General features: G+C 34.7%; 1 protein-coding gene across 2 annotated transcripts in view; it reads left to right on the top strand.

The window, feature by feature from the left end:
- RFX3 (regulatory factor X3) overlaps positions 1-13454 on the top strand; it is a 109065-nt gene that overhangs the window by 48914 nt on the left and 46697 nt on the right. For both annotated transcript variants that reach the window (XM_036403115.2, XM_036403114.2), the window contains exons 2-3: positions 2862-2986; positions 11193-11290. In XM_036403115.2, coding sequence (XP_036259008.1) covers positions 2870-2986; positions 11193-11290 — 215 coding nt within the window. In that variant the 5' untranslated portion in view covers positions 2862-2869. The remainder of the gene's footprint in view (positions 1-2861; positions 2987-11192; positions 11291-13454) is intronic.

The following is a 13454-nucleotide window of genomic DNA, read 5'->3' as shown; positions in this document are numbered from 1 at the left end:
AGAAAATGTGACTAAAAGCTCATTGAGGAAGATAGCAACAGGGAAGGATCACTCACCAATTACCATGACAGTGAAAACAGATTCAACTTGAGGAAAATTATTTGAATTTATTGCCAATCAGATCAGTGCAGAATAGTAAGAAATAAACCTAAATCTTCAAAAACCTTCCCCTCACTCTCCACTTCCTCCCAGGCTTTACTTTATTCTTGATTCTCTACCTCCTCCCTTCCAGCAGTGCAGGGAAATTCAGAATGGAGATTACCATCAGTTTTTCACACATTGTTTCTGTGGCTGTTTCCTTCTCAGGGGGTGAACTCCTCCCTCACACTTTTCCTCAGCTTCTGTGTAGGGACCCTCACACAGGAGATAGTCCTCCATGTATTTCTCTGTGAGTCATTCCTGTGGGCTACAGTTCTTAACAAACTGCTCCAGCATAGGTCCCTCACATGGGGTGCAGCCCTTCAGGGCCAGGCTGCTCCAGCATTACTTTCCCCTGGGGTCATGGGTCCTGCCAGCAAACCTGCTCCTATCTCAGCTCAGGTACCTTCTGAAGCCTGCTCTTCCATTGACATGTCTACAGGTTCTCTCACATACTCTCACTCCTTTTTTCTGTGATTGCAATGTCCTTCTGCCCAGTAAGTTTTTTTTTCCCCCTTCTTCAATATGTTATTGAAGAAGGGGGAAAAAAGTAGAGGAACTACCACTGTCACTGATGGGCTCAGGGCTCAGCTTTGGTCAGCAATAGTTCCATCTTGGATCCAGCTGGCACTGTCTTCATCAGACACAGGGGAAGCTTCTGGCAGCTCCTCAGAGAAGCCACCCATGTAGTCCCCCTTGCTTGCTACCTACCCAAGCCTTGCCAGACAAACACAATATACCCATCTCTCCTTCCTCACCTGTTCTTTCTGAGCAGCCTGCACTACAGGCATGGGGTTCATCTCACCAAGTTTGAGTAATCACACCTAGGTTGTAACTTTCTAGCAGCATGGAGGCTTCCGACTCCTCCATATTTATTGTGTGAACATCCATTTTAATTGTTAAGATTTTAACATATAAATGTAATCTGAAGTTCTACTTCTTTATTCTTTTGTATGCTGATTTTTGTCAGGTGTGCTGGGTCCTGAAGTGCATCCACTGCTTAAAAGTACAGGGTTCAGTTAAGGTGAGACTCTGAGAGTCTGTTGATTAATCTGAAATTAGTTTGATCAAGAATTTATCAGGCTTTCTGAGTATTTAAGAAGATGTATTTAAATCAATCACGTGTTCCATAGGCATGGTTTCCTGGAGTTTAAACCAATAATGGTCCCAACTGGCAAGATCCTTGCCCAATTGCCTGACCTCATACCAAATTTACATACCTGTTTCCTGCTTTGCAGTGGCTACATTTGAATGCAAAGTGAACTAGAGACAGTTGGAGGGACGAACTGCAGAAACCCAGTCTTAAATCAGCTTAAACTACTGTGGAACCGAGCCTTGAAAGGAAAGTTTGATGTTGACACCTGGTTCTGCAGGAAGAACAATGAATTTTTTTTTCATACAGTAATTAATTCCTCCTGTTATCTAGTGGTATGTCCCTCAATATTTTTGTAACAGTTTTGTCTAAAAAAAAAATTGTTGAGTTTTTGGAGGAGCTAGTTATTTGGTGGTGGTGGTAGGGATTAAAGTTTCTTCAGTGTCGGCCATCTGGATTTCATGAGTTGAACTGAAAAAAATCATTTGCATAGGTCATTCTAAGTATGTATAATTTTTTTCCCATGTAAATCTCTTCTATTATGCATGATAAAGCTACTAATTTTTAGTGACAGTGGTTCTCAGATTGCCCAAGTATTTTGTAGCTAATGTAGATTAATAGAGACTGAGGGCAGTAAAAGTTTTCACAGAACATTTGGATTACAGACCAGTAATTTGTGTTTGTTCACCGTAATTGTTCACAGACACATACATTCTTCTGTTTTGAAGGTACCAGGTGAAGAAGAACCTGCCTCATCTGTTTATTAGTTTCACTGGTTAATCCACTGCTTTAAAAAATTTACAAAGAAAAGGAAATAAAAGACTGATTCACAATTTTGAATTCGTTTTGGTTTATCATCATTAAATTGTCATTTTGGCTGTGCAAATTTGAGGAATCTGCAGCTCACAATCTATGTTTCATATGAAGACGTCATTCTTGGTTGTCTTTCTGATAAGTTTTCTTTGTCAGGCATTTTCCTTGATTCTTGAACCATTTCTTTATTCTACCCAAATTTTGTTGTTTCCTTAAAGCATCAGGGTCATGATCATAGGCATTTGTCTACCATTTATATATTTCTAAATGGTTTTAGAGTAAAAAAATTTCTTAATAATTGCTCTAATGCTTTCTACTGAAGAAGGTTATTTGAGTGTTTTTTTCACTGTGACTTATTAAATGCTTTTCAAAGGTTACTTTCCAAAGTAGAGGCCTTTGTTCTGTGGCCTGCTTCAAGTTCAGCTTTGAATTTGAATGTATAGAGATTTTAGTGTAATTCAGTAAGACAGAGAAAAAATGGTTTTGAATGCTGACCAGTTATTTACAAGCTGAGAGAAGATCTGCTGCTGATTTTTAAGTTATTCCTAAAGGGACAAAGCTCAGATAAGTGACACATTTCTTCATATGTAAGCAAAAGATATTTGAAATATAAGTAAGATAAAAATAACATAAAACTCTATTTATACAAACACTTGTGCTAGTAGGGGGAAAAAATCTTTGGGCTCATAACAAGATTAGTATTAGCTAATTTTAAAATATTAATAGAAATAAGGGACAAATTAGTGTGCTAATGTAAGTGGCAAAATAAAAACATTTATGCACTAATTTTTGGATTTTATATTTTAATTTTATTCAGAGATCACAATGCAGACATCAGAGACTGGGGCGGATACAGGTTCAACTGTGACTTTACAGACATCTGTGGCTGGCCAGGCAGCAGTTCCCACACAGGTAGTACAGCAAGTACCAGTTCAGCAACAGGTATGTGGCTGTTAATTTTAAGATTGAAAAAAAAATCCTAATAATAATTCTTTACAATATAATGAAGAACTTGGTTTTGTGCAAGACTGCTAAAGGAACTTTTGCTCTGCTTTTATCAATTTTATTTTGCTGGAATTAAAATAACCAGGGAAAAGCAAGCTATTTTCAGGATCTGTTCCTTAACTAGAGCATCTGACAAGCTCTGATAGTACTCATACATGATTCTAGCTGTTATTTATTATATAATTCATGCAGTAGCTCACAGAAATTTGCTTTATGTTATTGAATATTTACATTTTTTCCTTTAAATAATGCACATGTTTCTGAAATTATTGACTATATAATTTCTTCATTTGTTTGGATGTCCAAGTAAATACAATACAAATGTAAATATGAAAAGCGCTGTTCTTTGTACTTCTAGGCTTCAATGCATGCAGATATATGCACAATGTCATGAAAGGTTTTGTGATATGACAATCAATAACTCATAATGTAAATTTGACAGGGAAGGAAGAAGATTTGTGTAGCAGCCAGCACAATGCACTGTTCTGTTACATGAGGTGGTTACTCCTATGCAGCACCCATGAGCTTTAGAAGAAATGGAGGCAGAAGAAAATGGGGAGCTAAAAAGGAAAAGTATGGAGGTAGAAAATGGGGATTCAGTGTGAAAGCCACGATAACTGTCTAAGACTTTTCCAGAAAACACAGAAATTAGCTGTCCGGTGATGGGTATTCTGGATGATATTTGATGTTTTTCATTAAAATCTGACTTTCCATTTTCCAAATCAGTAATAAGAGAACAAGACATATTTTATTAAACAGTGCCATTCATTTCTGTGCTGGTGGAGCGCTTCTCTCTAAATTAAACTCTTCAGCATTTGTTAAGTTCTTAAATTCCAGTGCATTTTCATATATGTGTTTCGCAGTCTCATACATTTCAGTTATATTTTTTCCTGTTGTGTAGACTCAGTTGTAGTGCCTTTTAGTTCCATTACTATAGTACGATGACTGATCTTAGCTACACTTTGTAGGAGATTTGTCTATAAGTCTTTTGTAAGATTTCTGAGTGAAAGACTATTTTCCTTTGTGAAATACAAAGGATAATTGTTTGATTTATATCTTCTTTCATGATGACAGATGTTAATACATGTCATTTATATGACTTGTTCCTTGCTATTTCTGTATTCCACTTTTTCAGGTACAAGATGACAGTTGGTAGTGTTAGATGGTTGCTTGTTTTCGGCATATTAGATGTACATACAATGGTCTAATATTACTGATAAATATTACTAATGTTAGTAATATTTAGTATTAGTAATATTTAGTCTAATATTACTAATAAAAATACTGAGTTTGTGAAACACTGGTCAGTGTGAAGGACTGAAAACTGGTAAACTGGTAAAAAAAAGGTTTTACCGGTAAAAACTGGTAAAAAAAAGTTAGTGTCATATAGGATACTTTATAGCAGTTCTAGTATTTGTATTGATTGAACTGTAAGGTCAGGTTCTATGAATTTGTGTTCTACTCCTACAGAAAAATGGAGAATGAGCAGGACTTTGGTATTTGTAAACTTTGTTTGTACAAAGTTTCTACCTTTATGAAAACTTCTAGGATAGAAGTGGCTCCTTGTTTGTTAAGTGGAGCCGCCTGCTGAAGGAACCTCAGGCCCAGCAGTTGAAGTCTCTGCAGTGGGAGTGTGACTGCCAGAGAGTCTCATGAATGGAAAGACTGGGAATTTTCCTTAACATATTTTCTAAAGTAATGCTGGTTGTCCATTAATAATGTTACATGTGTGTCAAAATATAGAAGCCAAGGATGAGATTTGGTTTTTCCTTCTGTGTTTATACCTTAATAAGACTGGCAAGCAGTATTTTTGTTGCCCTATCTGAGTGTGTAAAATTGTTTCTCATCACCTTTACGTACATCCCCTTTAGTACTGGTACTTCTGAGTATCACCTTGTGTTGAATCCACCATCATTATACTGGAATATTTTTCCCTGTAGACATAGTAAATTATATTTTTCCAATTGACTCTTAACGCTGACTGTATAATCAACATAACATTTGAGAAAAGAAATAGAAAGGAACTGGGATTGAAGATCCAACAAGAATATTCGGAAGTCCTGTGCAGACAGTATTGCAGTGATTGAAACACGTATGTATGGGAGATATGTGTATAGAGAGACGATTAGATTATGGAAGCAGTGAGGAGGAAGGGAAGAGTGAAGATGTGACTATGGTATGCCAGCAGGAAATGTGATGAAGAATGTAGGTGGTATAGGTGATTTCAATTCCAGGGCTGGAAAAAAAAAAGAGCAAATATGAAAGGAAGAGCAAATATGAAAACAATCACTGTGTTGAGGAAATTGCAGGTATGATCTGTCCTGAGGAATTACCTGTGTATAAATTTCATTGGCATAAAATTAATATTGCCTCTATGTACCTTTAGTAGGAATAAGTCAATTTGCGTAAAGAAAATTAGGAGAAAGAGCCATTATAATGACTATTTTAATAAAGACATTCTTTTGATGGCAGAGGGAGAACTTATTATTTCTCCACATTCAAAATTACCAATGCTGAAAGCTGGAGAGAAGGTTTTAGACAAGAGTATATAAAATATGGGGTTTTTTTTTCTATGATTTGTAATGGACATGCTTGATGATTTCAACTGTATCCAAATTATGTGTGAATATTCAAATTTTGATTATATTTTCTTGTGAATGTATATTGCTAAAAACAATGGGACACTTCTGGGATTTTGTTAAATTCAAGGATACTGTAACATGAGTTTCCATGTATACAGAACAATTTGGTGTAAGCTGAAACTTACATATCATGTTTTGCAGTAATTTATTAGTACTTTCTAGTGAATAATGCAATTTTAGATTAATTTGTTTTTAATTAATATTAAATGTATAGTATTTAATTTTTCTAGGGAGGTTTCTGTTTCTGAAGTTTCTATTCCTATATGTATGTCATGTTTAAATGCCTGAATGCATTAATTTGGGCTTGATTTCATGACATCATGTTTCTTATATGCACAAAAATTTTCATTTTTTTCAAAATGAAATATTTTTACCCTGAAGAAGAGCAAGCGGAATAAGTGGAAGAGCAAACTAAGAGCCTTTTCTCTTCAGCTGTCTTAGTACTCAGGCATCCTGTCTTTTGAAAAAACAATCAGCAAATTAGTAACTTTTAATATTTCTAGCTAAAACAAATCCTTCATTTCCATATAGCTGGTATTAATATGCAGCTCATAAAAGTCTGCTGTAATGCTCTGAGAATAGGAACAATAAAGGTACCATTTATGAAAACCTGGATTTTTCCTCTTGCAGAAGTGGCTTTAGTAGCAACTGGTTTCATGCAACACAGCAGAAGTCACTGTTGAGATGGGATAGAGGGGAATAAGAAGCAAAAAGCAACAACAGTAAGACCAAAATGTGGGAGTGTAATTAAATTTTGTTTAAATCGCCTAAGAAGTTCTCTTTGTCTTCTGTTTCCTTGAATAGTGGGATTTTTCATTAATATATGATTGCTTTTTCAACAGGCAGTCTTCAGTTCAGTGCAGTAAGCTTCTAAGGATTCAAAATTAAACTAATTTTTGAGTTTATGCCATGTGATATGGAAGAATTGGGGAAAGAAAAACTAAAATTAAGCTATTTTGTAAAAATATATCCATGCAACTCAAGTTGGGCAAAGCATTTCTTCACAGTCACTGAATTCGGTGGCCATCGCAGTCACAAAGCATTCTGTCATTCATTAACTGGAGATGCAGACTTCTGCTAATCAAAATTGCTCCCAATGCAAAATCATGTTTAGCATATGAAACACATAATCATGAGCTGACATTAGCCATTATATAAATATGAATGTGCTTAGAATATTACAGCATGTGCTATTTATATGTTACTTGCCAAAAGTAATCCATACTAATGAAGGAAAAAATTATTTTTATCTCCAAGGACAGAAAATATTGCACCTACAAGCTGTTTGCAAAGACACAGTGGATAATTACATGTTCTTTTTAAAATGGAATTTAAAAACCCATATATATATATATATATATATATATATATATATATATATATATATATATATATATATATATATATATAGCTCTGTTGTTCTAGTCTTTGCTTAGTAGTACTTGGAACAGAAGCACTTTTTATTGGAAATCAAAGTTCACTCTTATATTTTGATTCATGCTTCAGTGTAATTTCAGCATTTCAGTATTCTTTTATATGCTTTATTTTGTTGACAAATTTTCATAAATAAAATATAACTTAGGCCCTCATTTGTTCCTCCGAGGTAGTATAATTAAGAAGACTTTTTTTGCCTTTTTTTTCTTCTTCAGCTGGTAAATGTAACTACACATGTATATTGAAATAAGTTTTCATTCACCTCTTGTTGTCCTGCAACATTTCAGCTGCTTGCTTCTGATCCTATTCCAGTTTTTTATTTCAGGATAGAGTCACTGAGGCAAGAGGAATGAAAGCTCTACTATCTGTTGTTATTTAACTCAAAAATTGCTAAAGTTTTTTGTTAATTTTCTGTTTTCCAGCCAGAAAATAATGAAAATTACCATGGCTAGTTCACCAATCCACCCTAGAAGATAATTTTTAAACGTGCATACTGTTGCTGTTTCATAAATATTTTATTGTGTTTTCTATTTTGAGCCCATTTCAATTAATTATTGGAGAATTTTTTAATATAAGAAGGCCATTTAGTTTTAGGCCTCTGGAAAGCACTGCAAGAATAGTCAACAATTTCTGCTCTGCCCCAAAAGTTACGTGACTTAGCTGATACCACTCCTTTAACAGCTTAATAAAAGGTGAAAAGATAATGATAAATAAAACAGTTGTGAAGAAAAAACTAACCTTTTTCATATTTTCCACAATTTTTCATGGTGTTTTGTTTCCTCCTAACCAACTTCTCTCAAATAATTTTGTGCTCATAGAGAGTAAATGTATGCATCTAATTTCTTTCTGTTGAATATTAAAAACAAGATTCAGAGGCACTAGGTTTAATTCTCATTAAAAATTTAAAAATTAAATAAAATAGGAAATAAAATTAGTATTGGAAATATCATACAACAAAGACTTTCATCATGGCAGAGGTTTCGTATACAAGGCCATCCTAAAGGCTCCTTCCTTATTTTATTTGTCAGAGCTTGATAGGAAAAACATTTGCCTCTAACCTTCCCCACTCTAAAGTTCTTAGTACATCGCAATACCATGTAGTGACTACAGTCTCCTTTGGCAGGATAATGAATTTAACTGTAGCAGTACTGAGTTTCAGAGAAGCTGATGCAAAGCAAGTTTTTTTGTAAACTTTTTAAATTACTGTATTAAAAAAAAATCAGTGGCCCTCTTTGTATTGAACTTCGGTGTTAAAGGAAAAACATTTTGATTTTCAAAAGTAGGTAAAATGTTTTAATAGCACTGTAGCATATCCATTCTTAAATGTTGGTTTGAAAAACAAGTTACTTTCTATGCATAAGAAGTCCTGATGTTTCTAGTAGTACTCTGTGTTAGGCTATTAAAGAACTTAGATAAAAACTGCTGGAAAATTGAATTTAAGCAATGAAAGTTTTAATTTTAACAGATATGGGTATTTTGTTTCATGGTAAAATAAATTTTTGTTGTTCTTACTCCATATTAGAAGAGAAACACATTTTGGAATTTTTCAGTTTCCTGTCCAATAGACAGCAAACATTGATGCAGTGTGTATACACTTTGTCCCTACAGTATTGTCTCAGTTTTGACAGAAAGGTCTTGCACTGTACCGAATCTGATGCTTTTGAAATGGGTAGCAGCTTGTATTCAAGAATAATGTGAGGATATAAAAATGCCTTATATAGAAGGGGAACGTGACCTCTCTGTTTTAATGCTATGTTTGTACACAATGTAGCGTTCCATTTTACCAGTGTATGCAGGTTACGGGGAGAAAACCGTGTCTCCTTTATTAACAGCAAAATAGTGTGGGTTATTTTTAATATGAACTAAGCCATATTCAGTTTGTGTGAATACGGAGCAAAGTGCATTTTGGGAGTAGTTGGGTGAGAAGATGGAATTGATACTGACAACAGCATCATTTCCACAGTGTTTCCCCAGCTGTGCTACTGAGAGAGAAAATGGGGCATCTCCATTACATGCCAGGTGACAAGCTACTGGTTTTAGGAACAAAGCCCGTTTTCAAGATGTTTTCTCACAGCATAGGTCAAGTAGATCAGTTTGGTGTTCTGTAATAGACTGATCAACAATGACTCCCCTTCTCCCATTGATTGAAGGGAATAGAATTGACTCACCCAAAAGGAATAAACATGCCTAGACTTAAACTTTAAAAATAGCACAACAGTAAGTTGCATGTATGTTTCACAATAAAGCACATATATATTTTGGCCAATTACTGTGTGAGTGGGTCATTTTGTCAGAGTTTGGAAGATCTAAATTTTGAGTGGTACAGATTAATAACAAGGTTACAGTGTAACCTTTCTTACAGTGGATTTGGATCAAGCCTGTTCCATGAAATGATGATTTGAATTAATTTAAGTTATGAAGTCAAAAGTGATGGAAGTAGAAATAGTTTAATTTTGGGAGATGTTTGCACAATACAGCTATTTCTATTTTTTAATTCAGGGAATTTTCCAAGGCCGTAGTAATGTGCACAATTTTGATTAGAGTTTTTGTGATTACTTTTGAGAACTGAACCTTCCTGTTAAATAACTAAATATTGTTAGGACAGTTACCTTGCCTTAATAATTAAGGAGACATCTTCAAAGTATACTTTTTGAAGTTGAGAGATTGTATTTCAGGTGTATTTCTCAATTTATGTAATGATTCATATGGGAAATCATAAAAGTATAGATTTTAATAGATACCTTAGCCATCATATTCTGTCTTATTTCTGTTAGTGGACAGAAGCATCTGATTTTTCATCATGATAGTATAGCTGCATTCTAAACTTTGGCTGTTTTCTCTCTTTTTCAGACTTTGGGTTTTACTGTTAACCTAAGGGAAGCTTTCTGTAAAAATCTAGATTTTTGTTTCAAAGTCAGAGTCAATACCATGGAAAAGTAGGAAATGTGGTTTTTTGCAGAACTTTTTAAAACATAACACAGGTGAAAGTATTAGATTAGGATATTTTTAAAGATCTCTTGGAGGGGGTTCATCAAGTGCATGAAACCCAGACTGATCTGGGATTAGGTATTTGCAGTCATTAGAACCAAATGGTTTAGACTGAAGTAGCCTTATAGCAATAAATATGAGAAAAATTATTGTCACCTAATGTTAAATCTATTTGCTAAATAAGTGCATTGATACTTTCTTGATTCAATTCCTTGGGTAAAGTAGTGTCAATCTGTGAAGTAAGTCCTTTAGAAGGTTTTAGATTCTGGACTGCTCTTGTATCAAAACATGGCTTCTCTGAAAGCTGGAAGGTGTAAAAGTTGAAGTTCTTCATCTTTACTGTGGAAGAAGACAAAAAATTAGGATTGGAGAGAAAATTTGCATGACCCAAAATATTCCTACAATAGTATATGAATCAAAGGAGTTGATAAGTAACTGTCCTTAGTGATACATGTGAAGATAATCCATGCCTTACTGCCTCTTGCTGTTTAATTCATTGAAGTAAAACCAGTTGTGTTGGAATTTTTCATAGCTGATAATATTCTTGGAAAGGGGTTACTCAAACTGGGGGTTTTGGCCCATAACTGTACACCACAAAAAATACTGTATCACTGTAATTTAACTGCAGTTAAACAAGAGCTAAAGCATCTTAATGAGAACATTTATTTCTAAACTTACTGCAACATATTTGAGCTATGATTTTAAGGCTTGTACTGTTTACTACTTAAACAGAATAAGAAAAAGAATAAATGTAATGAAATTATACTTTCTTCTGTAGTAAATGTAGTTCTTCAGCTTGGTGCAAAACAAAGTTACACTTCATCTCATCTTTGTGTTCTCCAGTTTTGCCTTTGACACTGAAGATGTGTATGAGTGTGCATCTTCAGTGTTAGCCCTCTGTTCGCTGAACTTACAGCACAAATATTGTGTAAGAACAGTAATTTTCTTTGCTAGTGCTGTGATACACCTTTAGTAATTTTGAGAACAGAGGTATCCCAAATTGTTTAGAAACCACTAGGTGCACTGGAGCATTGGTACTTCTTTATGATATCCCAAACTTTTGGTTTTCTTGTTTTCAGGTACAGCAAGTACAGACTGTGCAACAGGTACAGCATGTCTACCCAGCCCAGGTTCAGTATGTGGAGGGAAGTGACACAGTCTACACTAATGGAGCTATGTAAGTTGGAAAATGGTCAGAATTTTAATGTTCATTAAAATGTGAAGTTAAATACTTTCAGTTAAATATTTTCAGTTAGATTCTATCAACTACTGTATATTAAATTAGAAAGAAAAAATATTCCATTGCAGTTCTTCCAGTGTCAAAATAGTTTTTTGGATTAAAATGTGAATTCACACTATTTGTTTTTATTAAGGCAGAAGTTTTGTGTAAGTAGAATTCTTGTAATTGTTTTAGTTGCCCCCTGTACGGCATAGTGTTGTTTGAAAAAGTATTTTCTAATTCATGGATACGTTCTGTCTGAAAGACATATTGTATAGCTTCTGTCCTCAGGACAAAAGCCAGGGCCTTCTTTCTTCCTGGCTGCAATCCTAGTGGCAAATGATAGAAAGATGCAGCAGCTGTAATTACTATCTAGTAATTTAATTTCATTTATGTGTTTCATAAAATGAGATCAGGTTTTTTTTCCCAAAGGAATGAGGAAAAGCAGAGGAAGGAAATTCAGAGTCTCATTTGCTGCTTCTTTAACATCTTGTTTTCACATGATTGTGCATTTCCTGCTTTCCTGAACAAGTGTTTTCATCATCAAGTTTCTTTCTTCAATATGCAAGCTAAGTAAGACTAACAAAAAATCTAGATTTGATCTGGCCTCTGGACAATACCTAGTCTAATAACAGGCTTGGAGCAACACCACCTTTGAAATTGGCTCAAACTTCAAAGTAGAGTGTGTTGCTTGGAAAGGAGCTTCTCAATGGTATTTTTTCATTTACCATTTTTGCTTTCTAACTGGCTTTTTGAAGAAGTACAATTTAGAAAGCTTAGTGATTGTCTGAAGATATTTATTGATGGTAATCCAAAAGCAGTTTAAAAGAGTAGTATTATTTGGATTCAGAGACTTTGGTTGCTGACACTGACAGTGTTCTTTGGTCATTTCTTCTAGCACATATTGATTTATTAATTTTTCATGTACTGTCTTCTCTGGTTTTCTTCTCACTTATAAATGCTAAACAATGTATTTTAAATATGCATTTGACTTCTCTGTTGTACTGATTTTGTCTGGGATAGATTAATTTTCTTCCTAGTAGCTAGTACACAGCTGTGTTTCAGACTTGTGCCACAAATTGCATTGATACTATCTACTGTGAAGAAAGTAACTCTACCCCAGCCAAAGTCAGCACACATGTACAGCACCATAATGTCATTGTGACCATGATAGAACCTATTAGCTTCCAAAAGAGGTCTTTCTTAAATATGCTATTTTTCAAGTTTCTCTTTTCATTACTTTTTAATTCTATGTGTGCTGTTGGGACTTCTGGCAGTTATAAAAAGTGTACTACACTACTTATTACAGTCCAAGGGAAAAACAGAAGCAGATGTCACTGACTGCTTGGTATGAACCTTCAGGTTTCCATTATTTTATTATATTTCTTTGTCTGAATCCCTCTGTCAATTGCTGCAAAATCAGTCAATAGGATATAAAAGAAGAAAGCGCTTCTTAGCATGTGAGCCAAATCTAGATTGTTTTTCTCTCCTATAGAGATCTTACCTATGTTGTTGTGAGCAGCAATATAGTGGACAAGGAGTTTGTTGTTCAATCCTTACAGGAAGATTTGCCTTTCTAAAGATTGTAATTTTATTGATGGAGAAGGTACCCAGTCTGTGTTTCTACTCAGACTTTTCAAAGATTCTATATAGTGAAGCACATTTCCCATATACTTTTATACACCAGATTTTGGGTAGTCTTCCTATGATTATGTGTTTGATATATTTATGATAAATCAAAATCTTAATTATAACTCAAAATTGGATATAGGATGGTTCTGTGATCTATCAAGCAATAGTACTGCTCTGGCAACAGAATAAGTAGTCTGCAAATCATAGTTAGGCTGAAGACTAATTCATACAGGAATGAATCTCTGTAATAAATTGTCACAGCATGCCTGATGAAAGATTGCCTTCCACTCTGTTCTCATGAGACCTCACTTGGAGTGCTGTGTCCACTTCTGGGGTCCTCAGCAATTAGAAGGACATGGACCTGTTAGAGCAGGTCCAGAAGAGAGTCACAAAGATGACCAGAGGGCTGGGGCACCTCTCTTATGAGGACAGATTGAGGAGCTTTATTGTAACCTTCCATTACTTAAAGAAGGCTTACAAAAAAGGTAGG

The sequence above is a fragment of the Molothrus ater genome, chromosome Z, assembly GCF_012460135.2.
Source record: "Molothrus ater isolate BHLD 08-10-18 breed brown headed cowbird chromosome Z, BPBGC_Mater_1.1, whole genome shotgun sequence".
Lineage (NCBI taxonomy): Eukaryota > Metazoa > Chordata > Aves > Passeriformes > Icteridae > Molothrus > Molothrus ater.
This window is presented reverse-complemented; position numbering and strand designations above follow the sequence as displayed.